This window comes from Poecile atricapillus, chromosome 4, assembly GCF_030490865.1.
Source record: "Poecile atricapillus isolate bPoeAtr1 chromosome 4, bPoeAtr1.hap1, whole genome shotgun sequence".
Classification (NCBI taxonomy): Eukaryota; Metazoa; Chordata; class Aves; order Passeriformes; family Paridae; genus Poecile; species Poecile atricapillus.
In genome coordinates this window covers 27,835,466-27,863,003 of record NC_081252.1, presented here as the reverse complement: position 1 = coordinate 27,863,003, position 27,538 = coordinate 27,835,466, and the positions used below count along the sequence as shown (strand labels likewise).

Here is a 27,538-nt window from a genome sequence, read left to right as displayed (position 1 = left end):
TTATTGGGGAACCAGGACAACAGGGCATGGTGCAGTGTGCACACACATGCAATTTAGAGGCTGCCAGTATGATTCAAGGAGAAATGTTTATCACATCAGTCTTTCTCCTCACCCTCTCACTCCGCTATTCTTGCTATGCATTATGGAACTCAGGAAGAGAATATACATTCCTGATTGTGTTTAAAGAGAGTTTGAATTCAAGTAATTACCATACAAAGCAAGTAATATCAGGGGAGAAAAGACCAACATGATTAATAAAACATAGTATTTCTAAATCTGGTCCTGCCAATACTTCCGTAAAAGCATTTACACACGCGTCACTCCATCTATTTCTTAACAGTAACAAGCAACTTCTTCTGCACAAAAAATTGCTTTTTGAGAGCTCTGTCCAGACATGCAGGTTTAGAAACCAGAGTATTTTGATACTTTCTGTTAGAGTTGTAAATCTAAGATTGCCTGCTAATGATTTAGATTTGGGGTTTTTTTTTGACAGGGGCATTAGTTTCTTCGTTTTTTGTATAAACTTAGAAACTCTTAACTAATACAACTTCACAAAACTTGTATATCTCCTTTTTGTATTTGACAGACTAAGGCTACTGTTGAAGTCTGCAGCAGATGCTAACATGAATGCCCTTCGGGTTTGGGGAGGAGGAGTGTATGAACAAGATGAATTTTACGATATTTGTGATGAAATAGGAATAATGGTAAAAACAATAAACACAGAATACTTACTTAAAAACTGACAAGAACTTGTAAATGAAAATCCACTTTAAATGAAAAAAAAAAAAAAAAAAAGAATTAATGCATTAGTTCTAGCCATCTTTCCAAAGGACAGTGTAGAGTATCAACATGAGAGGTCAGACTAACCTGATTTTTTGGTTGGCTGGTTGGGGTTCTTTAATTTCTTTATAATTTGAATGGTTTCTGATTACAGAGGCTGTCTGTTGAATCTGGAAGTGATATTTTGGAAACTTTATAGTAGAAGGTTGCCATTAGGTAGAAGGTAACTTTTCTCAGTTATGGAAATGGATTTTATTTCTTCTAAAAATATTTTCCTCTTTTTAGCAATAGCTGTAAAGGTTTGGGTTTTTTGGTTCAAACTTTTCATTTGGCCCAAAGAAAAACATGGAAGGCATTATCCAAGGGGCCATTTTGAACAAGCTATAATTGAATATAAATGTAGCTGTAAGGTGAACACCTGCTGCAATCACTAATCCTAGATGACTACCTTTGGTTATATAAGCTTGGAGGCATGCATTAATAAGTTTTGATGAAGTAGTGACTAGATGAATGAAGGCCAAGTTACATTTGGTATTAAAAATCCTGAGAAGTGTTTGGTCTTAGTCGACACCATAAGAAGCAGGGAAACAGAATTCATACCTTGCTGCTTTCAGATGTGTGTACTTGCAAAAAAAAAAAAAAATTCAATCTATTTTAGTCATCTGAATGAGTGTCCTGATTTTCAAGGCTTCTGAGCACTTACAGTTCTTTAGTTTTTGACACTAGGCACCTTAAGTAGGCCACTTAGATCTGTGTCCGTACAGTGCTCAGTGCAAGATTTAGATCCTGTTTAACAGCCAAAATAGCAAGTAAATGCAGAAAATCAGACCCTTATTCTGGAGGGGGCAGTGGGGGAGGTTTTTGGTTTTGTTTCTTCTGATGGTCTTGCAAAGGCTTAAAAGTGCATTGAAGTCAAACTGTGCTTAAGGAAAACTAGTGATAGCTTGCTGAGGGAAATAGTGAGAAAAAGTTTCTTTCAATGAAGAGTTTTGACACCAATAGTCACTAAAGGATTATGAGTGATTCTGCAGCAATAGCTTTGGTTTTTCTTTACAGTGTTAGGATCGTAACAATTATTAATGGCTCCATTATCCCCCACTGTCCTATTCTTCATCTTCAGTTTCCTTAGGGAATGTGTGCTGAAAAGAGCCATGGAAAAGTATATTCTCACAGCAAGGAAAATGCAATTGTATGAGGTCTCTGTCTCTCTCTGTGTAGCACGGCATTTAGAAAAGCGGAGTCTCCTACAGACTCCTTTGGATTAAGGTGCTCCTTCTAAAGGTCTTTTCATTAACGTTTGAGATAGACTAGAAGGAGCCTCAAGGTTATGTCAATTCAAAAAACAAAACAGGTAAACAAGAAATCTTATCCATGTCACTGGGCTTTCTTTCCCCTTTTTGTTAATTCTCCTGTAAGGTACAAATGGAGTTCATTGTTCTTGAATTGAAAGGATTGTTGTTCTCTAGTAGTATCTACCTGATCTTTCTTTGAAGAGAAAGACCACTCTATTTTTAAAGCATCTAGTTTGTTTCTGCCTCTCTTAGGTCAGATTTGCTGGTTTTAAGATGATTTTCTGTGCAGGTGTTTTCTTAACAAGTACACATTAACATCTGTTAAGTGTGCTCAGTACCACATCAGAAGAATTGTCTCTTCTCATTAAGTAATGGGGATTTGCTGTTACACCTGCAAAATAGTAAATAAATATGAAATTGTTCTGTTCAGCTGCAAATTGCTCCATGTTCATATTTCTGATTATTCTGTTGGAACTCACAGAACTTCATCTACTGAGCAGTATTCTGCTCCTCAATGTAGGCTGTCAGGATCTCATTCCTGTGGGTAAATATTTCATTACCCTGATATCGAGGATAACCACAGTGGAGTATGCATGTACTTGAGCCCATGGTGAATGTGATTTGTTTTCTGTCTGAACAAAGGATTGTGCATCCCAATAGCATATATTTTTCAAGTATGTAAAGTAACTTGCTGACAGTTTATTTTAATCTTTCTTTTCCCTTGTAGATTTGGCAGGATTTTATGTTTGCATGTGCGCTGTATCCAACCAACCAGAATTACTTAGAATCTGTAAGAGCAGAAGTTTCTCATCAGGTATTTTGTCCATGTGTCAAAGCTCAATTTTACATTATCTATTTTTCATTGACTGACTGTATAAGTTAGCTTTCCAAAAATGGTTGTTTGGAAGTGTTTGTTAGTGTACTTTTCTGTAGCAGACACAAAATGTAACCTTGCTAAATCTTCTTGAGCTCTGGCTGCTTGCAGGAGTAGTCAGTCAAGCAGACTACGCAGAATTTATCCTTCACACGTGGCTGAGTAGAGGTGGATGGTACATATGGGCATAAGGCAGATGTATGTCAGCATATTAGAAGTTTTCCCTTCTGAAACTGTATATTACAAAACTTTGAGCCTGGTGGCAAACTGAGGGAATAGTGAACCGTATGGCAAAAAATGGGAATTGTAGGCTTAGCATATGTAATATACATATGGACATGTAATTCAACTAGTAATAAAGTGATTTTGAAAAAAAAAATTCATTGTTAAGATAAGTAATTTTGCTTGACCTTTGAAACTGTAAGTTGTGTTTCAGGTACGACGTTTAAAATCTCATCCATCAATTATTCTGTGGAGTGGTAACAATGAAAATGAGGCAGCAATTGCAAGCAACTGGTTCTCCATACCTTATCCTGACATAGGAGTCTATATCAAAGACTATGTGACCCTGTATGTGAACAACATACGTGAAATAGTTCTTAGCGTAAGTAATGTTAAGGAACTGTAGGAGGATATGGCTTGGCAAAAGGTTTTAATGTTTGAGCAAGTTGGGATTTCCTTTTTTTAATAATTTTAAGACATGAGAAAGAGCATGTTGGGAAATTGCCCTTTCCAAGCTCTCCTAAACAACTCTCTAAACTCAAGAGTTATTCTCAAAGGAAAAAAAAAAAAAAAATTACTTGTCTTTAACATTTTGTGATGTGTAAAGTAAGACTTGAAAGTGTAGTAGATATTTTTTCTTTCCTGCTTTTAGTATGTCCACAAGTGCCTTCACTTCCAGTGGACAAAAATCAACTTGCCCATTAATTAATTAATCTAGATGATCAGGTTTCCTTTATCCTGATTTTGTTGAAGAATACTGTGAAAAGCATTTAATGACCCTGCGGTCTTTTAATAGCAGTTGAAGAAATCTATAAAGATGTTATTTCTTCAGTATGTGACTGAATATTTTTCTTCTAAGCAGGTAAAGCAAAAGAGATGCTAAACATTCAACTCATGCTGTGTAGTCATTATATTGATTTTGTAAACAAAATATTGGTATTCTACGGTATATACAGGCAAAGTGAAATATTTGATCTAAAATTTAAATGGCAAGTATGCAGTCCACAAACACCTGGAATCCTTAATGAAGTCTAGTGTGATTAGGCACTACTCATTTTGCACAGGTTTTGTAGGTTTATTTCTCCTCTTAGGAAATTCTAGATTTCTGTACTGTGGAGGCATGCTGTGGTGGTTTTGTGATTAGTTACATTAGTTGGGTGGCCAGTGTGTGTGCAGCAAAGTGAGGTGTTCTGGCTTGATACTTGTGCAGCATTGCCATCCAAGATGGACCCATTTTTATTTTAAATCCATACAATAACTATTTTGAGTGCAAAAAGGAACCATGGAGGGAGATAGCTTCAGGTCCTGTGTAATACAAGCCAACTGAGGAAGCCTGTAACTACTAGTAGTACTGGACTTGGTAACTTGAAAAGACTTCTACCTTTGAGTTGAAGACTTCAGGGAATCCAGGATTTCCTGCAGTAAATTGTTTCAGTTAATTATTACTTACTCAAATCAAGAAAAAAAGACGAAGATGGGGAAGCAGGACTGTTGCTTAAAATGAAGCACATGTCTGAGTGCATTGATGTGTTTGAGCCAATTGCAGTAACTTGTTACTGGTAACCAACTCGGGCCTCTATCTTACTAGAAGTAGGGTGTTAAATGAATTACACCTGCAAAAGGATTCCTTCAGTACTTTGTAGGCTACTCTTAAAAGATTTAGTATTCTAAGTCTACTGAGGCTATATATAAAGGCAGCTCTGAGCAATTTGAAATGTAACCCTTCTTGTAGTCTCATCTGTTTTAGCATGCAGAGCCAGCTAAAATGACAATAACCTGTAATGATACCATGCAAGCATTAAAAGTAGAATACCTTGGATTTTTTAGGACTAAATTTAGGTGACTCTTTAATAAGAAAGGAGAAAATCATGGCCTTGTTCCTGCAAAAACACTGCAAAAGTAATAATTTTCCGTAAAGAAGTCACAGTACTCAAATATTAATGTTCCTTGAGTATATATTTCACAAGGCACACTTTAAATAGCCTTCATTAAGAATTTAGAGGCATATAAAGATAGAGAATCTCTTGATGTGAGGAGAGTATCCCTCAGAACAGCAGAGCAAGCAGAATCATGCCCAGCTGTCCTCCAAGAACATAAGTAAGAAGCTAATTAAGCAAGTAAAGATGATGAATGTTAGGACATTAAAAGGGAATGTTTCCTAAGTGGTGACTCAGAAATTTGGAAAAAGCATGGTCTCCCTGTTCCCAACCCCCTCTTTTCAAAAAACGGTCTAAAAATGTATTCAGATGGTAAAAGCCAATCACTTTGTAAGAGGGTTGTAGCTCTGTTTTGTTTTGTTTTGTTTTGTTTTTAAAATCCCAGGAAGATAAGAGTCGTCCTTTTGTTGCATCCAGTCCCACCAATGGCATGGAGTCAGTTAAAGAAGGCTGGCTTTCCCGGGATCCTTACGACACCCATTATGGTGACACACACTTCTATGACTACAACAGTGACTGCTGGAACTGGACAGTGTATCCTAAAACTCGTTTTGCTTCAGAGTATGGATTTCAATCCTGGCCTTCCTTCAGTACAATTGAAAAGGTAAGGCTGGGTTCCACACCTTCCTTTCGCTCCCATTTAGTGAGGGCAATGAGTCTCTTCCCATCCAGACTGTAGTAGCGTATTGTTAGGTGTGGTATGGCACAGGTGGGATAGAGGTGTGTGCTGGTGAGGAGGGAAGGGATGAAACCATACTCTGTTTCCCTCCTCAGTGTTCAATATACTTACCTAGATGTTGCAAGAGGGACCTCGTTTGGATGAGAGACTATTATGAAACTGTTATTTCTAGTAGTAATTCTATTTAATGTATAGCTCAGTAATGATTGACTTATATCTGTTTACTTTTGTGGTGTCTAAGGACATGTATTTGAGAAAGAGAAGAAACATGACAAAAAAATATTAAAATATTTTGATTTTTATGTATTTTACCAATTTCTTACATTTAAATCATTTGTTTCTTAATGTATTGCATGTAAGAGGATTTGGTTTTGTCTTTGCTAAATTTAGCTATTGTATGTTCTATCTTACTTAGCAAAGTGGAGCAGAGACATATCATGCCTGTTTATCCATTTGTCCAGGGAGCGATGTTGATATTTGTGCATACAACCAAAAGGAGTTTGGAACATTCTTTTCAATTTGCTGGGCAAAACATATTATCTGAAGCATAATCAGAACATTCATCTATATGAATAAAAATAAAAATTATTCAATCCAGCCTAAAAAGAAACAAATTTAAATAAGATTGTTTAGAGAGAGTAATTACAATGAAAACTTGGCAAAAATAACTTAATGAGTTACATTGTGTTGTTATCTTTAGTTGAAAAAAGCTATTTTATGATCATTTGTTATCAGAGGCAAGTTTTGAAGATATATATACATATTATTAGAATTTATAGCCCTACTAACTTATGTAACTTTTATACCTAGATGTGTTTGACTAGATTACATTCTTCCACATAAATCTAGTGTGTTTCTGATTTACTGTGAATACAAGCAAAACTCAGGTCCATTGGCCAACCCAAACCTTAGGACAAATAAGTTAAAAGCCGCTGAGACAAAAGTTGCTCTTCTGGGTTCAGCAGCCATGTCTGTTTTCATTTATTTGTACAAGGAATGTAAGCAAAGGGTGTTAGGGATTCAAAATCCTTGCATAACTACATGAGGCAGTGTAGAAATACACTACCAGTTTTAAGGTTTTGGATTATGTCATTAGGCTGTAATGGATATCCTTTCCTCAATATCCTGGCTGTCATTAAATGTAGATTCTACCTCTTCATTCAGATACCTTACTTTTGTGGTTTTTGAAAGGTTTCCTCCCCTGAGGACTGGTCCTACACAAGCAATTTTTCTCTCCATCGGCAGCACCATGATGGTGGCAATATTCAGATGCTTCAAGAGATTAGGCGTCATTTCAAGCTTCCCCAGAGCCCAGATCCTGTAAAACAATTGAAAGATATTATCTACCTCACTCAGGTAACAGTGATGTCTTCCATAGAAGTAGCTGTCAGTATTTGTTCCATTAAGGTCTGTCAGCTGTTAGAACTGCACCTGGTCCCTTAGGCATTGTTCCATCATATGGAAAGTTTCCATACTGAAGAACTGGAGAATCCAGTTTAATTTGGAGCTAGCACGTCTCTCTTTTATTGTAGAGAGAATCCAATTTTCATGATAGAAGGACTGGAATAATCAGGGAATTACTCAGAAACTGTCTCAACTGGGAAAAGTCTGTCATTGTGTGCTGCCTTGGTCCGTGTCCCCAGCTGGGCTCATGTAGCTGGGGGAGGATACAGGCATGTGCTGGGCTTTCCTGGTACAAGATTATTCCAAGTGCTGCATGTTACTCCCTGTTCCAGGGTGGGGATGTTTTGCTCTTCATGTGGCCCCTGTAGGCTCACTGCCTTGATTCGTGGAACACACGAGCTTTGGAAACAAGTTTTTTTCCAAAGAATGTAGTTCTCTATTAATTAGATTAGTACTAGCTTTTTTTTTTTTTTTTGTTATGGACTCAAATACTGATGTTTTAGAGAATATATTTTGGGTTTTTTTTTCCAAAGTAGAAGGGTATATTTTACTCTTTATTCATAGTAGTTCCACATCATGCTTCCTTCTTTATTTGTGATTTCTGTGCAACTTTTAAAAGATACTAAATAACTTTCTAATGCTATTAGGCAAATTGAAAGTGCTGTTAATTTTTGTTGTGTTTCAAGAATTTCTGAAACACTCTTGATGGAAATAGCTGCACACTCACTAAGTTTCTAATGTTTGAGAGCTGCTGTCAGCAAGTTTTATATAAAAGCAAAATAGCTTGAGAATTTTTGGCACTCTTGACAAGAGAACAAGGATAGATAATGCTGTAAAATTGAAACCAGGGGCAAAGCTTGCACCATGAGGTCTTGACTCAAAAAAGCTCTGAGAGTTTCTTTAAGGCTAAGTCTATCAAGGCCTTATGAACAGCTTAAACAGTTTAATGCCAAAGTAAGGATAGCAAAAAGGATAAAGAAAGCAGACTTGCTTTAGAGGTTAACTAGAAGTAATACCTTTACCTTTTGGGCTGTCCTAAAGGCTTTTCATTTTATTTTAAGAATTTCTTTATATTTCCCCAGCCTAATTGTAATAAACTGTGAAGAACATAGCAGCCTGTTTAGCATCCATTGAGAGCTTGGCCAATGAAAAATCTGAGAAGTGGTTTCTAGATGACATGGAGAAGCAGCAAAGGAGTGGGAGTGCAGCTGAAAAAATAGTTGCTTTTCTGATGTACAGTTTTGACTTGTATAGTGAAAATGTAAGTTCAGAGTGTAGGGGTTTAGACACCAAGGTAATGTATACTGAAGGTAATGCAGCTTAACATAATTTTGCAACTCTGGAGGGAGTTATTTAAATTAATGGAAAAAGTACTTATTTTAAATTTCATTTTATTTTCCTTGTCTTTGATTTGCCTTTTAAAGGCCATCTTCACTGAATGGAAGTAGCCCCATATGAGATTCTCGAAGGGTACTGCTTGCAAAGCTGTTGGGATCTGCTAGGGATAGATCTTCTTCCAGCAGAGATCCACTGCACTGCAGGTGGATACTCCTCAGGGCTCAAGTTTAAAGTTATGTGCTGTTGCTGTGAAGTCTGTGTTGTGTATCAATATATTCAAACATGTTTTGAAAAAAAGTAAAATTCAATATACCAAAAATATTTTTTATCTCTTTGCTGACCAAGGTGATGCAGGCTCAGTGTGTAAAGAGAGAAACTGAATTCTATCGTTTTAGTCAAAGTGAAATAATCAATGGAGAAGGACACACAATGGGAGCTCTGTACTGGCAACTCAATGACATTTGGCAGGCTCCTTCATGGGCTTCCTTGGGTAAGTTTGTGACAGTCTGGTAAAATGCACCAGTTGTGTTTTCCTCATCTGGAAGTATCAGAATAAGGAATATAACTCTGCCCTGTCTCTTGGGTAGCTTTACAAACTTTGAACGTATTTCTGTCCATCCTTTAGAAATTCATTCCAGGATGGGATTTATGATGTAAAAATTGAGCATCTAGATTTTTTCTGTAGTCAGTTGGGGGAGAGATGGTTGTCTCCAAATGTGATTCATTGCGTCCTTAGCTGTCTCGGAACTGGAGTGAATTATCTTCTCCATGATGAATTTGATTTTCACAGAACTTCATAAGATATCTCTCACCCAGCATAGCCTCTGAGAAGCTTTTTATAGAAGGTGACTGGCAGAGATTTGATGTCTAACTTGGTGTCAGATGGGGTGAATCATTCCTGTTGACTAAATTATTCTGCTAATATGCTATTTACACATATTATTTTTTCCTCTTAAAACACAAAAATAATCAGACATATAAAGAGATAAGTAACTTAGGCAGTAAGAAGTAGAGAGGAATGAGGAATGTGTGGCATGAGGGAAGTGTCTGTGTTTCATGTTCCAAACATTTTGCCTGGAAGCTGTTTTGAAATAGAGAAGCTGTCCTATGGCAGCTGTATAAAGACTTGGGTAGATTCTCTTTCAATTTTAGTTATTTCTCATGTATTTTGGGTTTGAAAGTCTTTATTTAAGCATTTTACATGTGAAAAAATACAAGAAAACTAGAAGAAGCTAAGAGAAAAAGTAAGACTGTCTATGGGCAGTCTTGATGTGTCCTTGGAACAAAATGCCATTTTGCCTGCTTTTGAGAAAAAATTAGCCCACGCCATCCTCCCTCTTTTTTTCTGGGACATGTTTATCCCTCTCCTTTTTTTTTTTTTTTTAATTAATCTAAGCAAAATAACTGCAACAACAAAGGCAAAAGCAGTACAAGAAAGAGACTAATTTATTTAAATATTAAGGCAGTGGTCCAGCTATGATGCTTATCTTTCTGGACTTTCTAGACTTGTATTAGGAAATGGAATATCACAATGTTCATTCTTATGATTCTAGCAGTGAGTGATGCTCTTAGGCTTTAAGTGCCTCAAGAGAAAAAGATGCTTGGAGAAGTGTCCATTTGTAAAGACAGGTGTATTGATAGATGTAATGGTTGTGGAGACCATAAATGTCTTTTTGAGTACAGAGATGACATCACTTTAGAATATTTATCAAATACTTGAATTATTCATATGTTGTTGAAGTTGGTTTAGAAGAAAGAAGCTCAGCAGAGATACAGCTGTCCCTTTGTTTTGTTGTATTCCCTTAGTGAGATGAGGAAAGGTTTAATATTCATTTAATTAGGCAGTTCGGTAGAGGGATTTTGAAATGCTAATGGCTGAAATTATGCAAGACTTCGGAGAAATTAGTTTTATTTGCACTTCAAAAACATGTTTCTGCATCTTGTTAGATGGCACAGTAGTATCAATCACCAATGAGTGCTTTTATTTAAATCTGTTACTTTGCAGAAAGTCACGGAGGGGTTTACATAATTTCCGGTACAAAGCAGAAATGTTTCCACATGGTGGGGAAGGAGGAAGGTAGCAAATGTTTCTCCTTTTAACTTTTACCTTTAAGATGTTTCCTTAGGTTGAATGAAAACACAGCAGGGCCCTTGTATCATAGTACTTCTGCCTTCATCTCAGAAGTAAACAGGTTTTATCACAACTGGGTTCTGACTGTTAGCACCTAGCTGTGAAGCTGGCTGTGCCATGTTGGATGCTTTAACGTCTCTGCACTATGTTTTGGTGGAGTGCTGTGACACTCCCGGACAAGTGTCACCTTGAGGTACCCAAGGTTGTCATGAGATTTCCTTGAACAGATAACAGGCTTTTATTGCAGATTCAATATTTGGTGCCCCTGGTGAGCCCCAGTACAGGCTGTTACAGAGAATAATTGATCTGAATTCATGAGGCTGAGGTGAGGAAAGAACTAGCAGCATGTTTCTCGGGTTGCATTTAATGGTGCAAAGTGATTAATTTAAAATCATTTCAGGGAGATCTGTTTATTTGCACTCCTGCCATCAGTGTAGAAGGCTTCAGGGAAGAGTCAGATGAAAGGGTACTGGAGTCTCATTACAAACCTAACTTTAGTTTCCTGTTGTGAAGTTTAATACCACAGAGAGTGCAAACCCCTTGTTATTGTCAGGAAAAATTGAGGAACTTGGATTTCTGTAAGAATGTTTTAAAATGTGGTGGGAGGAGGAGAAAGCCACCCTAGGGCTATTTTAAATAACTTTTGACTGTTGCCTTTGGGCATGCATGTCTGTAACAGGAAAGTTTAAACCCAGAAGTTTCTCATGATAACTTCCTGACCTCCAGATTTTTTACATCCATTTTTGGGCATGTGTGCATGATGTATTTGATATGCAACTTGCCTGTTTTTAAGTAAAGGTATCTATCTAGCTCTGGTCTTATGGAAATCAAGACAATAGAAGAACTGAAAAATACGGGCTTTTAAATTAGCTTCAATTTTCCTTGCTGTCTGAAGTTACTTTGACAAATGTATTATCAAGATCCTGATGCTGGAAAAGTTGTCTTTGGAAAACACTTAATGTGTGAAACTGCTACAGCAGTTGAGTTTTGGTTCTTCAAAATTGCCATAGTATTTTTGGGAAGGGAAATACCAGTCTTAAAAGCTGATCAGAGTTAAGCAGACTAATGATTTTTCAAACATTCCAAAACAATGGGTATCATAGTAGTGGAGTGGGTTTTGAAATGGTCCGAACTTTTAAGCATCTGGTTTGTTTGATTTTGTTTGTTGGCTGGGGTTTTTGTTTGCTTGGGATTCCCTGTGGAAGTTTAATGCCATGTTCACTGAGTGTCGTCTTCTCTGCTGTAAAGGTTTTCTGAGGAGTTCTGCTGCCTAGGTAGCAAACCCTCCTCTCTTTCCCTCTGCAGTGTGGCTGTGTAATCCAGTTGGAAATCAAGGCACAGCAGAGATTGAGAGAAGGACCCATTCGAAAAGAAACAAGATTTTATATTACACTAAGTAGCAGAAACTTCTCTACATCAATTGTGTTATTCATTTCATATATAAGACAGCTGAAGCCTAGATTTTCACGATGTGACTTAAGCTCAGGAAAAAAAATTAAGTCAACAGGCACTTAATCCTCAGACCATGATGGGTAACTTGTCTGAGCTTGTGGTGGACTCTGCCTGGATTCTGCAGTGAGCAACATCTATTGCACTGGCAGTTTAATTAATTGACAGTTAGAGTTCCAGGAAGCTGTGCAGCAGTCCTGAGGGCTTTAGAGATTTCAACCCCTCCCAGACTCTATCTACCCATTTCTAATTCAAGGCCCATAGCTTTTGTTTGTTGGACAGGTACTCCCCCCCACTTTATTCTGTTTCAGATAATCCATCCCCAGTCCAAATCTCCCATCTTCTCAAGTTTAATGACTGAAGAGTAATTTGTTAGCACCCCCTGTTTTTGGTAGACTTGTTCTTTAAAGCACCAATGTTTTCTGTCAGTAAGTCTCCTTGGAATGCCAGAACATTCCTTTGTTCATATCACCAGGGGATCAGACCCAGCCAGCACGGGTTTATGAAAGGCAGGTTCTGCTTGACCATCTTGATCTCCTGTGACAAGCTGACACAGTTGGTGAATGAGGAAAGGCTGTGGTTGTTGTCTGCCTAGACTTTAGCAATGCCTTGATGCCATTTCCCACAACATTCTCCTGGAGAAACTGACTGCTCATGATATGGATGGGTGCACTATTCACCACGAAAACAAACTGTCTGGAGGGACAGGGTGAGTGTGATGGTGAATGGATTTACATCCAGCTGACAGTGGGTCACTGCTGGGATTTCCCAGGGCTCAGTACTGGGGCCAGCCCTACCTAATATCTTTATAAAGGATCTGAACAAGTGGTTCAAGTGCACCCTCATCCAGTTTGCAGTCAACACCAAGTTGGGTCGGAGTGGCAGTAAGGCTCTGCAGAAAGATCTGGACAGGCTGGATCAATGTGCTGAGGCCAGTTTTATGAGGTTCAACAAGGTCAAGTGCCAAGTCCTGTGCTTAGGTTACAACTCCAGGCAGTGCTGTGGGCTGGGGCAGAGTGGCTGGGAAGCTACCCAGTGGAAATGGACCTGGGGCTGCTGGTCAACAGTGGCTGAATATGAGCCAGCAGTGCCTAGGGGGCCAAGGAGTAGGGAAGGGATTGTTCCCCTGTACTCTGCACCGTTGAGGCTGCACCTCAAATTCTGTGTTCAGTTCTGAGCCCTTCACTGCAAGAAGGACACTGAGGTGCTGGAGCATGTCCAGAAAAGGGCAATGAAGCAGGGGAAGGGCTGGAGCACAAGGCTTACGGAGAGCGGCTGAGGGAGCTGGGGGTGTTTAGCCTGTAGGAAAGGAGGCTGGGACGCACAAACACACATACCTTCACACCCCCTGCTTCAACTACCTGAATGGAGGTCACAGTGAGGTGGGGGTTGGCCCTTTTTCTCCATTAACAAGTGACAGAACAAGAGTAAATGGCATCAAGTTGTACCAGTGGAGGTTTAAATTGGATCTTCACCAAGGTGTGAAAACTCCAAGCTTTGGAGTGGGCTGCCCAGGGAAGTAGTGGAATCACCCTTCCCTGAGATGCATTTATAAGATGTACAGATGTGGCATGGGAACTTAGGGACATGGTTTAATGGTGCACTTGGAAGGTGAACAGCTGAACTTGATCCTAGAGGTCTTTTCCATCATAGATAGCTCTACAGTTCTATACTGAAAGGCACCAATATACTGAGTATGTTCATCAGTTTATCAACTGTCTGTTTTGAAGAAATGCAGCTGCCTCTCCTGAAGTTTTCCTCCAGGCTTATCTCTTTGGTTTGCTTCAGTGCAGTTAACTTGAATGCCAGTGGTGTTTTTGCTGGCAACAGACTGATCTCATAGCACAGTTCAATCTTGTGTGGGTTTTCCAGGCAGATATGAGCTTCTCTTGTTCTCCAAGCTAGCTGGTTGTGAACTTGTTGAGAACAATGTGATGTGTGATGTGCTAAGCTGGAGCTAATGCACTTATTCTTCACAAAGTTCATTCATGTTTATGTGGAGTGCAGACAAAGCATGTTCAAGTCCCCCTGGGAAAGCCACAACAAGCCTTTAAAGACTACTCTGGATAAGTCTTTAATTATGAGATGTTTGAAAGTGCTAAGAGCTTTGTACAAGAACCAAAACCAAGAGAGTAAATACTAAGAGAGTTACAAGAAAAACATCTCACTGAAAATATTCTTCATACATCATAAAGCATACATCAGCTTTAAACTTGTATAAAATAAGGAGCCAGAAACAAGAATGAAAACCACTATCTAACTTTTCTTTCCTTGTGAGATGGTGCAGCTGACTTGATACTTCTTTTTAGTGCCATTTCAATGACTGGATAATGGTTGAGCAAAGACAAACTTAAAATGCAGACAGTGGATGCTAGATGGAATGTTAATAGAGGAGGAAATGGATGCAGCTTCTCTTTCAAAATTATTACATGGCAGTGTTGCAAAGCAAAAAAGCAAAATTGCTTTTTTTGGAGAGGGTGCAGAGTTTGATGGCTTTTCCAGTTTAATGGCAGACTTTCAAAGTATTAAAAGTGATGAGGTACAGCTTTCCATTAAAGAAGCAGCGTGAACTGTTTGTCATCTGTCTGTCATGGATACTAACTCCCATGGAGGAGGTGTTGTCTCTAGATCTTGGCAAATTTGTTTTGCCAAGCTCACAGTTGTCTTTGGTTTAGAACTTATTTTTGTCTTGATTTCTATTGATGTCCTCTAAGGAAGAACTGAAAGGAGGACTGAAAAAGGAGAAGAGAGCACTTTGGATAAGTACCTTGTCTCTTTTTATAATAGTGGTAGTTTGTGGCAATGCCAGAGTGTTTGTCTGGATTCTCAACAGCACAGATGCTCCAGCTGCTGGTTTATGTGTGGTACACTGTGTCAGCCTTGTCACTTGTGTTTAAGGCTTCCTTTAACTGAATGACAGTATAGCAGTGATAAGACAGAGACATAGAAAAATACAAGCTTTTGCGAAAGCTCAAAGCTTGAAAGAGCATCAGATCTCTTCCAGGGCAGAGCCTTGCCTGGAAGGAAGCAAGAGTACCTTCAGTCACTCTTTGCATTTGATAGAGGTGGAAAAGAGTGGAGGGGGATGTTGCTTTGCCAATAGCAGGACCAGAAAGCCCATACAGAGAATGTGTGATGAGGCAATTTTGGATTCCGTTTCAGTCTTTCTTCTTTTTAACCCTTTTTAGAGTATGGTGGTAAGTGGAAACTGCTCCATTATTTTGCCCAGAACTTCTTTGCACCACTGCTGCCTGTGGCCTATGAAGACAAAGGGATGTTGCACATTTATGGTGTCTCAGATCTTCATGAAGACCACAAGCTGACTTTGAGGGTAAGTGACAGCTACCTCACCACTCTTGTGTGCCTCCTGCAAAAATGTGAGAAGCTGAATTGAACACATCTTTGTACAGACAAGCTTCAATGAGGCCATGCTCAAGCACCATGAGATGCAGCTCTAGTGTTTAATCTTAGGGGCAGCACAATTCTTTATTAAAGTAGTGTGTAGTGCTTCACAGAAAAAGTTCTTTTGCTTATAGCCTGTGGGTATAAGGCTGAAATGAACTATTCTGTTGAAATCTTAAACGGATTGATGGCTAAATAGAACAAAGTGTGAAAAATGGTACCTCACTACTTAACAGAACTGTTCCCTGGGTGTTAGAACTAGATAACTTGATTAAGTAGGGGGGGAAAAAAGGGATTGTACCATTGCTTACCAGTATTCAAACTACATGGCTTTGGGAAAAAGGACTGGATTATTTTTTGAAATATGAATGGCACATCTTTAATTGGAAGGTCACCTATGCATGTCACCATTTTGTAATGGGTGCCTTAACTCTTTTCTGAGAATGCTATAGAAACTGATAGGATTTTTTTATGTCAGTGTTTGGACTGCTGTGTTTTCTTGTAGACAACAGTCTTCTATTTCAGCTTGTTACATTTTGTTGCTGTTAATCATATGGCAACATATGACATATAACAGATCATCAGATAACAGATGAATTTAGGGACCGTTTTCCACTATGAGATTTAGCTCCTGACATCAAGTGTGTCCTATGTGAAAATGGTGTGAAGGATGGAAAAGCAGATCTCGAGATCTGGAAGTAATAATTTTGGAGCTAGTAGTATGGATATGCCAGCTCCTAGATCATTGCTCTGTCTGGTGGGCTTCCATGAATTTTCAGCTTTATAAGGTTGCTTATATGGAGTAATATATGGTACAAAAAATGGTTGCAATTTCTGGATAGTCAGTTCTTGGAGTAGGACTGCACTTAATGAAATTGTTCATTTCTGGTCTGAGTTATTCTAACAGACATAAATTCTGATTTTCTGATAGCATCAGAGAAGTGTTGGCAGTAGGATCGTTCTGATGAATACTGTATATTGCTCTTCAAGAAGGTTTGGAACTTAACTCTTGAAAGGAGTTAAGATCAATTCCGGTCTGCACACTCCTGTTAAGGAAAAAATAACTGAAAACTTATGGTACAGAATATTGTAACTCTCATTAAGTGCTTAATTTCCAAATTATGCCCTTTCTAAAAGGGTATATTCATAACGCATGGATGATGTCTGGGAATGTATTTTGCTGTATTAATATAACCTTCATAATCCCTTTCAAGATGATGGAGCTTGCTTCTGTGTAGGAGTGATTATTCAGAATCTCCAGCATACCCAGTTGGGTTACATCAGATAATGCTGAGCAATCTCAAGAAAATCCTTCGTTTGAGTTTTTTTAATCAAGGAAGGGAGGAAAAAGAGTCAACAAACTAGTCACACAATAATTCCATTTCCCAGCAGTCCCTTGGCAGGAAATGGCAATCTTTTCTTCTCAAATAGCCTAGAGAAAACAAAAAAGTCTTGCAGATCAAGAGCAGCTCCAGACTGTTCGAAATGGACCTCTTGTTAGGTTTTTAAAATGATCTAATTTTTATGCCATATCTACTGTGTAGTTTCTTGCTAGGTGGAAATCAGCTGGTGCTGTCAGGGAAACTTCTGTTGTAATGAGCAATCTGAAATCTAGGATGCTGCATTGCTTTCATAGGTGTAGCCTTTCTTCTAATCTTTGTGCTCTCTCAATGTGCGGGATAGGTTGTTGTGCACACCTGGAGTTCTTTGGAGCCCGTATGCACCCTTGCCAAAGAAGGTGTGGCTGTTAAAGCTCAGAGTGCTGTCCCCATCTATAAGGAGTCCATCAGTGACCTTCTGGAAAGATGCAGAAATTGTACCAGGAAAAGCTGTATTATAACTTTCTGTCTCGTGGGAGAAGATGGGCTCCGGAGTCCTACAAACCATTACTTCCTTTCATCACTCAAGGATGCTGTGGGATTAGAAAAGACCCAGCTTAGTGTAAGCATCAATCATGCTGAAATACTGTATTTGATTTTGCTAATCTTACTGTTTTGAGTTGTTTGCCAGCTATGCAGTGTCTGATTCCACTGAATATTCTTTCTCCTTAGTTGTTGCTATTCTGGCTTCCAGGTTGAGTTCAAAATCAGATTTTTTTTTTCTGGTGTTACTATATGTGTATCTAAATAAGGCTGGTGGGGTTTGTTCGTGTTTTTTTGTCTGGGCTTTGTTTTGTTTTAAATAATGAAGTCTCCCTTTCATTTGTTTAGATTGTCTTCCACCTTGCGGCATTGCTCTTTTTTTTTTCTTTGTGTCCCTAGACAGCAAATAGCATCATGACAAGTGTTGTGGCTTGAAGACAGCACTGTATGTCAGCGTTAGGTGATCCTAGTTCAGCTGAGTGTGGAGTGCATGATTGTCAGCAGTATTTCCTCTGGAAGTGCTCACACTCTCAGATCAGTGTAACATTGCTAGCACACAGTATTTCATGCTCCTTTCCTCCTCCTTCAAATCCTTGCCCTCCAGTAAGGATTCTGATTTGCATAATAGTTATTATTTCTTAATAGCTGGCAAGCGTGTCAGTCTCCTAAAAAGGCACAAAAAGCATCAGTGTTGTATAACACTGTCATTTAGTCAATTTGCTGCTTTTTCCTAGATTTCTTCTGTTCCTAGCAGGCTTTCTGTATATATAGAAAGCATGCATGCCCTGTGTGTGTGTGCACACACATTTTGCTAAGCCTGACTTCTTAGCATGTACATCTTACTGGAAAATTCTTAATCATCAGATGGGCAGGATGGGGACCTTTGTGTTCTCATATTTGGCTTTCAAACAGCAGCTTTGCTCTTTAGTGCTAAACTGAACAAGGGGGAAATAGAGGTCTAATCTCTTTGAATCTGGACCAGCATAATTGCTTTACAAAAAGAAAATGGGCCAGATTTTTCCTTCTTATCTTTTTCACAGCAGCACAGCCTGCCTCCTGAGTATACAAAGAAAAGAAATCAGCCTGTTTTAATTTTTTTTTCATCCGGTGGTACAATCTGGAGTCTGAGTCATGCTGTGGGGAGTTTGTTTCTTTGTTTTGGTTTGGTTTTTTTGGTTTATGGATGATATCAATTAAAAAAGCTCTGCAACTGGAGCATTTTCGGAAAATTTCTTTCCTTTATCTTTTATCTGTTGTCTTTGCAATACGAATTAATAGGGGTAGCTAGCAAGGATAAATGCAAAGCGGTCATTTTAAGAAATACAGCTGGGATTAAAAAAATGTTTTGCAAGAGGCTGGTATGTCTATACTTAGTTGCTAATAAACTAACTAGACTTTCAAATACATTTCTAATCCAAGAGCTACTGTTTGTAGCATTGCTTTTAAAAAGCATCAAAAGCATTAGTATTTCTTCAGGAAACAAAATGTATAGAGGATCTGTGCTTTTTCTCAAAAATGAATAGCATTGCTTTTCTTGTAACCGGAACATGATGTCTGCACTGACTGCAATTTGTCCTCTTTTTATAGATGTTAATTGGTATTTGAAAGTTATGTGGCATGGTCTTTCATTATGGTGAATGCATGAAAATGCATCCTGGTTGGGATTTTAAGTCTCTCTGAGATTTAAGTACTGATAGAACTTAATGTAGAACATTATACCTTTACCTGATATTTTACTACTATTTTTTTTGTATTTTACTAAATGAAGTATAAGGGCTTCACTGCCATGATGGATTGAGATGACTTTGTGTCCTACTGGGATTTTTACCTACTTTTGCTTCTGCATGTTTCTATTATGTATATAATTGAAAGGCAAGCGTGAATTGAGAAGTTGAGTGAAGTGTTGGTGAAAGGACAAATCTCCCTGCAATAAAAATGGAATACCAGTACTATGTGGAAGTCAGATTACCATTTATTCAGTTATTCTCGTAAGAAGATGGCAAAGTGATAATACTTCTTAGCATTTTCCCCACAATCTGTAGTATTCTGTAGGAATGCTCTGGTAACATTTCCAGTTTTTGCATGATTCTTACATATGAAGAATACTAATCTTGATTAAATGTGGTTGTTCAGCCTGTTTTACTGACATGCAGGTCTTTTCCAGTTTGGGTGTAACTGGGGTCTTCTTTGACATGTATTTTTTTTTTAGTAATACGGTTTTTTTTTTATATTTCTCTTTCAGGCCTCTATATCCCAACAAGATGATATTTATATATTTGTTCTTCAGACCACTGCAATTGCTCCTTTTGTTACTCTGGATGTAGGGAGTATAAAAGGCAGATTTAGCGATAATGGTTTCCTCATGACTGAAAAGAAGAAAATGGTTGTGTTTTATCCTTGGGAACCTACCAGTGTTGAAGAACTAGAAAGTTCGCTAATCTTGACGTCTCTACTGGATGTTGTCTGAGAATACTTCATTTCCTTACAGATAAAGAGTGAAAAAGGAGGAGAAAAAAAAATTAGAAGAATTTGACTGAAGTTGAAGTGACATACACTTTGAGCTGGCTGAAGAGCATACTGTCTGTTCCTGCCATGTGAATTTTAACTGCTGGTTCAATGTAGAGATACCAACTGCAAATTTTACATATAATATATGTGGTGTATTGAAAGCACATCTGTATTTTTTTTCTAGCTTCACTATGCAGTAAGTGGAAATTCATTTTAGGATAACAGCAAGGCATGCTGGGGACGAGGGAGAGGGATGGGGAGTGAAGCTGGGACTACTGCCAATAGGCCACCGAGCCACTTCGTGGGCAGGTTGCTAAACATGGGGCTTGTCTGTCAGACATGGTTTGAAATGCAGCTGGGATCTTGCTGGCATTCCACAAGGATACTCTGTCCACCCAAGCAAATATTAATTTTCTTGCAAAGCAGAATCAGCATCACAGCAGGTGGAGTTTGAACAAGCTCTGCCACTGATGTCCATCGGTGTTGTAAAAGCAGCGTGTGGGCGATACTGCTGCTGCTGGTGGTGGGGGTCTGGAGTGTGTGGGGTGGGAGCAGCTGTGTGTTCCATTGGAGAACTCAGGCTGGGGGTCAATCTCAGTCGTGATCACAGTTTTAACGGGCAGAGAGATGAGCATATTGACTGATACTTTGGTGTTAACCAAAACTGACATACTCTTTTGCAAGAGGAAGAACTTACAGAAGAAAGGGAAATGATAAATGAAAGTTTCTTACAGATGCTTTATTGGATCACCAAAACAACTAACTGCAGTTGCACCTGATTCAAAACTCTAGTCCTAGTTAAAAGAAGACATTAAAACAATCACAGTATGGATGTGTATGTGCCAACGTTTATAGATTTTGTAAAATAAATAGGGAAAACGACAGTCATGAGTACAACTTCATAAATATGGGCAGTGACAAAGGAAGTTAAAAGCTATTCTGAGGGGAATCATGGGCCAGCAATACCAGAAAAATTCTTCAGGTTTTTTTGTGTCCTGGAATCAAAGTAGCAATAAAATTAATATAAGGTAAGAATGAAAAAATGTGGAGAAAATATGATTAATATGTACTGCTGCAGTGTATTACAAAAAGGGCAAGTTTATTGATGTCTTTCTTACATTGATGGAGAAATGTCTCTTCCAGCAACGTCTAGGTAGCATTTCAAAATGGCACTTAATAGTGTTAAATAAATAAAACTTTGGAGGAATCACTTGCTTAAAGGCAATCACAAGGCTTGTCTGGAGGTTAGTGATATTTGTTCATCTCAGCATATGAGTGAAGTTTGAGATAGGTATAAAAGAGCTTTTGGATTGCTAGAAGTAAAACCCACAAATTTGGATAACTCTGACTTTGTTTTGCCTGTCACAACTTTTAGGCAAAATTATGAAAGAAGTTATGTGGTACATGACTAATAAGTGATGAAGTGGCTATGCAACTAATGTCTACCAGCACTGTTATATAGAACACCATTCTTTTATTTTTTTTCCTGTTGCTTTCTACAATAACCAGATTGACATAGCAAGGTTTGGACAATTTTTTAAATTATCGCTGTTTTTGAAGGTCAGAAGCTCCCTAAGGAGTAGATCCATTCTTTTTTACTGAAAGTCTTTAATTCAGCACTAGGTGCCATTATGAAAGATTAGTAATTGCTTAAGCCAAATGCTTGAACTCAAAACAGAATTTGAAGGTGAAGGTTGACTTCCATTATTGTTTTAATATCCTCAATATGTTCTTTTGGTTTCCTGGTGTTGTAATAGATGTGTATTTATAGAAGCTGTTCTCCTGCCATGCGGCAGCGACTGTAAAGTGTGCTTTGGTTAACCATTTCCCCTTGGTAGTTTTCGCAGTGGTGTCCTGTGCTGTACTTGGTTACATTGTTCTGCCTTTGTCTCAGATCAGGGCAGAGATAAGAAGGCAGCACTGGTACCCCCACACTCCTGTGGACACATCCATCTTGCCAGCTGAGTGTTGTTACAGCTACAGCAGCACCTGTGCTGCCAGTTCTATCTGATGGGGCTCTGGCAGCAGGAGTATTTGGTAAGTGTTGTGGTGTTTGTCCTCAAGTATTCAAGTATTGGTGGCAGCAGTAGAGGGGCCTGGCCTTGTCAGTGTTCTTTCAAGATGCTGCCTTGCAATGTCTTGTTAAGGACCAGTGAGTTCTCTTGTGCCGATGCCCTTTGTTTGCTCCTGAGCCCCTCTGTGCTGTTCTCCACTGATGGCAAAAGTGGCAGCCAGAGTGCCCCACAGCCATGACAAATGCCATTCCAGAGCAGAACTTGAGAGCAGGTGTGGGAAGAACACTGTATGGTGTTGGCTAATCTGTTGTCCTAAAACCATTCTCTGGCTGAGATTTGGCTCTAAAATCATTCTGGGCTTGCAGAGGCTATTCTGAGCTTTAGAGGGCACCTGTTCATACTTTCTGTCACACAAGGAAGACTTATTTTTCTCCAGTATACTGGAGCATATCCTTGGAAGCTTTTTCAAGTTCTGCATCTTTTCTGGGAAAGAAGCGTGCAAATATATGTAGAAGTTCCTGTCTAAGTAAGTGTTCATAGTTCTCTGTCAGTGTTTCTTTTATCTGCTGTTTGCATACCTTGTGGCCTGGACAGATTTTCTGTTCTAGAGGCACATTTTTCTTCAGTACTTTCACTTCTGTTAGTTCCCTTTTGGTTTTGGAGCTTTGTAGCAGAGTCTATTTCAGTGACTTGTAGCAGTGTCAGGAGGAGAGAAATGGGCCAATCAGTTTCTTACTTTCAGTACAGGAGAGCATGGTTTTGAAGCTTACAAGCCAGCCTTTTCATTGGCAAAGTCACTGTTTTCTTTCTTACCTGCTTAGGGAATCAGGAACGCGTGGCTTTTAGGACAGGTTTCAGTTCAAGAGTTGTGCTTACTAACTCTGCTTTCCAGTCAGATCCAGTTACAAGGTAGCAAAACAAAAGGCGAAATTTCATTCAATTAGCATGGAAAACCAAAACTGAAATGAAACAAAGCAGTCTCTGTAAGAAGTAGTCAGTCATTAGAGACCTGTAAGTACCCGAGCTAGTCTTCTGCATTGTGCATATGGCAAGAGTGACTGCATAGCTGAAAAATCCAATAGCAGTTAGATTTAAATGAGGCCATGGGAAACTTCTGCAGCCTTGGAAAAACGTACTCCAGGCTGGCTCGAAGTGGGACATCAGGCTGCTTCATAATGCTGAGTGGAGAAAATGAACTTGGTAATTAAATTGTGTTGTCTTTTGCTGTAGGAATCTTTTGAAGCCAGCAAAAGTTTGGACTGTGCCATTGGCCATTACTCTAGATGTGCTTTATTTCGAGACATGATCATCCAGAAGCTGTGGATGGTAGGTGAGTATTGACCACTGCACCCTGAGCTAGCAAATGGCCACCACCATTCCTGTCACTTTACTTAGGGGAAGCAAGGACAGTGGCTCTTTTTTCTTAAATGCATGAAAAAAGCATTTTACTTTCCCAGGCAAGGGAGGAGACAGTTCATACACCACTACATGTAGGTAAGAGTCTTACTCTTCCTGCAGTCCACAGAAGCTCGGAATGCTGCCTAGAGCTTCCCACTACCATTGATTTCCGAGTTTTTAAATACCTGCCAAGATGATGCCAGGAAACGTAGAGCTGTGGCAGCCAGTCTAAACTCAAGGGCAGTTTAACTTTCTGAATCATTAATTTTACATCAAATGTAGAGAAGATCTGTAGGGATCTTGTCACAACTTCTGCTGCATTCCACTAGTTTCTGATGTTTATTACTGCGGTAGAGTAGCAGAATAATGGAGTGAGCTCTATTCCACTGTACCTGCAGAATAAGTTTAGAGGTTTCTCTATATAAGCCAGGTGTAGACAGACCCTCTCAATAGTATTTTTCTATCTCTTAAACAAATGGAAAAAACCTAAAAGGATTAAAGACTTTTTTATTAAATACACTGAAATTGAAAAGCTGCCAGACTGCTATTTAAAACACTTCAGTACACAGGGCCTAGGGGACCTGCTATTCATGATCACTAACCTGATAAACAGCTATTATGCAACATCTGGTCATGAAGTGCTTTAAGGAAATACAGATCCAGGTGTCTTCTGGTGGTGTAAAAGCAGAGCTGGTCAGAACTAAAGCTAAAAGGTGTGAATAACAGCCAGTGTGGCCTGGTGACCTGCAGGATTGTAGAAAGCTAAGTAAAAATCTCTGCCAGCCCCCTGAGCTGTGCTAGAAATTCTGTGGAAGCAGAAGGTGTGTTTTACTTGGACAGCAGCTCTCCTAGGGCTCAAAAAGTCCCTCCACTCCTGGAATACGAGAACCTTTGCCTGTTTCTATTAGAGCTGGAATATAAAGAGAATGCTGGAGAAGTACATTAAGTGAACAAAAATCTGTATGCCTTAGACTATGCCCTATATGCCTAGACACTGCCTAGATGAGGGTTTTATATGTAAGAACTGAAAGAAAGAATGGCACTCATACTATTATTCATCTTTACTGGAAGTAATTAATGTTCTCAGTAATTCAGCTGGATTATAAAATTCACAAGTTTTTTTTCATTACTCACAGTTTAATTCATTACAGCAACTACCACTCTAAACATAACCATTGTCAAGGTTTATCTTGATTCATTTTCTCAGGAGTGACAACCAGGTTACTGAAGATTGAGCTGAGCCAAGAACTACCCTGTCAACACTCTGTGCAACAAAAGTTGGCTAAATGTGAGTGACAATGGTGCAATGACCCTCTTGGCTTTTTCATCTTGAACTCTGATGCCTGCTCTGTTTAGTTGGACCAACATCAATAACAGGATACACACCATCTCAGAACTGATGTCAGACAAGAAGAAACACCACTCATGAACCCAGCTACTACAGGTGATTCTAGGTAGCCCAAAGAAGAGCTGTCTCATCAGAGATTTGCTGAGACACTATGTAGTTGGTTTCAGTGTAAACTGATTCTCTGCTGTCATAATGATGAGAACTAAAACAAGGCAGAGTTTTGAGCTGTGCTCAAAGCACAGCTGCTCAGCAGTAGCTGATGGTGCTGCTCTCCCTCCATAAAAGATATTTTAGCTTTAAGACAGGTGGCTTGCAACCTTTCATTTATTTTAGTGCTTGGAAATCAGCATGATCTTGTATCAATGCCTAAACCTGAGATGCTAAATCTTCAATAACTCTAATTATAAAGTCATGTAATAATCACAGCAGGCACAGACAGGAGAACTAATTTTAGGGTTTTATTACAAAAGTAAAATAAAAATAAGCATTTAAAAAGCCCACTTTTTCAAAAAGGAACAGATATAAAAATCTATTTACAAGTAGGAAAATGGCAAACCTGAAAAAATTTTTGAATAAGAGGCACCAAAGTTAAGTTTAAATACATTATTTGAAATATACAAGATTCTTTTAGGATTCTCTTTTTTCTCTGAGTTGTCATTGTTGTGATTAAAGTAATGATTTGTCTTTGCCAGCTATTTTATAAGCTGTTTTCATACAGCCATGCTGCAAAAATTATGAAGAGAGCAGCTAGAAACTGTATCTTCTGATTGCTCATGAGCTTAACCTCTTTAGTAAGTTTGTATTATGCATTAACAACTTCTTTTTATCTGTAAAAGAAAATCCTCACAGACCAGGAAAGCTCAGACAGTCTTTCTCAGCATCCAGTCCTGTGTATTAATGCAGCGGTGTAGCCTTGGTTATTGTAAATGGCTTGTAAATGAACACAGTTAAATGTACTTGTGGAAGGAAGCAGTCACATGCTGCAATTGCCATTTGTTTGGGTTTAGATTCTTCCAGTGCACTTTTGGTTGTGAGTTCCCTTCCTTCTGGCCAGGATGTCACTGATACAATTTGAAATGTCCCACTTCTTCCTGTAACTGCATATTGCTAATTGAAGATCACTAGTCAGCTATATAATTGCTTTGCCCTGAATTTTCATGTCCATAGCCCAGGGCCATTTTGCCAAGTGTTAGTGAGGATTTGCTGTTCAGAGAGTCTGAGTAGGTGAAACTCAGCTTGCAGAAGGAGGTCTCCACACCGCTGTCACACGTACTTTCGGTGTCTTGAAATCTGCTATTATAGAGCTCACCTGAGGGATAGAGAAAAGGGAAACATCATCATTGGTGTGGCTTCAGCAAGGGTGCTTTAAGAAAAACCTAAGGAATACAAACCAACAGGGTTAAGCTCTTCTATAGGAAAATAACTCTGACATGAGCTATTATAATAGGAAAAGCTGTGCTGAATGTTTCCAGGCCACCAAAGCATGGGATCTGATGTACTGCTGGCAGAGGTCAGCTTGCAGTTGGAGCTTGGATGGGATGAGAAGCCTGGTGCTCTGCTGACACTAATGCTGTCACTACATTCGGGTCAGGACTCTGCCCACCTGTGGTGTTCGCAGGGCAGAAGATTCTCTGGTTCTCAGAGTCACACTTGGGCAAGTGTACAGCTCTAGGCTGAGGCTCCTAAAACTTATAATTCATGTTATTTCAACTTACAGATTTTTTTGAGACGAACACCACCTGTGCAGGATCCATGGATGGAGTGCCTGACTGCAAGAGCTGAAACTGAAGGTATGCTGTGGGATCAGTGTGACTAAAACAGCGGTGGTATCTTAACAGTTCAGTGCTGTTGTTCTAAACAAACATCTTAAATAAACAATGTGATGCACTCCATGTTGCAGACAGAGTAGAACCCCTCTTACCCTTCAAGATGATTCTAAAGGGGCAATATGTGCAATATGTGTACAAGCACATTTTTGGGTGGGTGTGAAGGTTTATTCCATGATTGACCAACAGTTTTCTATAGACAATAAACTGGCAATGTTAGACTGGAATGGAATGACTGTGGAGTTTCTTTTTTTTTTACGAGAACTACCTACAGTATTTTTACACAGGGTGCAAGTTTCCACATTAGGCTACAGGCAGCACTACTGCTTTTTGAGCAAGAAAAAACAAAGGTTTTTGTTACTAAACCTAGCCAGGCAATGACTAAACAGCCCCTGATGACAAACTTCTCACAACCTCTCTTTTTCTCTTAGTAGTTTTTCCTGCCCAAAACCACTGCAGGACCTCCATCACTGAAGATGCTCATAACTCAACTGGACATAACATGGGCAACCTCATGTCATGTTCCACTGGCCCTGCTCTGAGCACAGCTTGAGGTCCTGTGTAACCTAAGCTATCCCCAGTTTCTTTGCCTACAGAACACTGAGCCGTTTTAGAGCACTACACTTTGTGGAAGGAGAAATTTAATACTGAAGTCTTAATGAGAAGTTTAGGAGCCCAAAATATTTTTGTTTATCCAGTGATATGGAGGGGGGGAGGAAGCCAAAAGCTAATGGCACTTGTACACACCTCGGAGATAATTGCCTATATTCCCAGTACATCCAAGGCATTACCAATAGCAAATGGCAAGTGTCTGGTTTTAGCAAAGGGAAGTAGTATAATGAATACTGTGCTGCAGGCATGCTCATTCAAGTGGTCCAGTTTTCCTCTCCTGTGCCTAGCAGATGCCTATGATGAGATGGGTCACACTGCAGTAAAATATTTCTGAAACCAGTAAGCAGGTGGAGCAGCGTGTGCAAGAAGGCATGCAATCTATCAGCAGTCCTAGAGAGAGTGGGGAGGGAGAATTGAAAAAAAGTCTAAAATAAAGCTCCTTATATTTTGCTGTCAATTTT

The 27,538-nt window shown here is 39.1% G+C and overlaps 2 protein-coding genes across 5 annotated transcripts in view; one reads left to right on the top strand and one right to left on the bottom strand.

The window, feature by feature from the left end:
* The window catches only part of MANBA (mannosidase beta), a 53,336-nt gene extending 25,806 nt beyond the window's left edge, over positions 1-27,530 (top strand). The window contains exons 9-21 of the mRNA XM_058837268.1: positions 587-704; positions 2,800-2,886; positions 3,383-3,550; positions 5,491-5,709; positions 6,976-7,140; positions 8,872-9,016; positions 15,295-15,437; positions 17,192-17,449; positions 19,613-21,915; positions 23,124-23,223; positions 24,499-24,735; positions 26,357-26,429; positions 26,897-27,530. Coding sequence (XP_058693251.1) covers positions 587-704; positions 2,800-2,886; positions 3,383-3,550; positions 5,491-5,709; positions 6,976-7,140; positions 8,872-9,016; positions 15,295-15,437; positions 17,192-17,449; positions 19,613-19,837 — 1,528 coding nt within the window. The 3' untranslated portion in view covers positions 19,838-21,915; positions 23,124-23,223; positions 24,499-24,735; positions 26,357-26,429; positions 26,897-27,530. The remainder of the gene's footprint in view (positions 1-586; positions 705-2,799; positions 2,887-3,382; positions 3,551-5,490; positions 5,710-6,975; positions 7,141-8,871; positions 9,017-15,294; positions 15,438-17,191; positions 17,450-19,612; positions 21,916-23,123; positions 23,224-24,498; positions 24,736-26,356; positions 26,430-26,896) is intronic.
* The window catches only part of NFKB1 (nuclear factor kappa B subunit 1), a 57,447-nt gene continuing 54,990 nt past the window's right edge, over positions 25,082-27,538 (bottom strand). For all 4 annotated transcript variants that reach the window (XM_058837267.1, XM_058837266.1, XM_058837263.1 and 1 more), the window contains exon 24: positions 25,082-25,948. In XM_058837267.1, the coding sequence (XP_058693250.1) occupies positions 25,761-25,948 (188 nt within the window). In that variant the 3' untranslated portion in view covers positions 25,082-25,760. The remainder of the gene's footprint in view (positions 25,949-27,538) is intronic.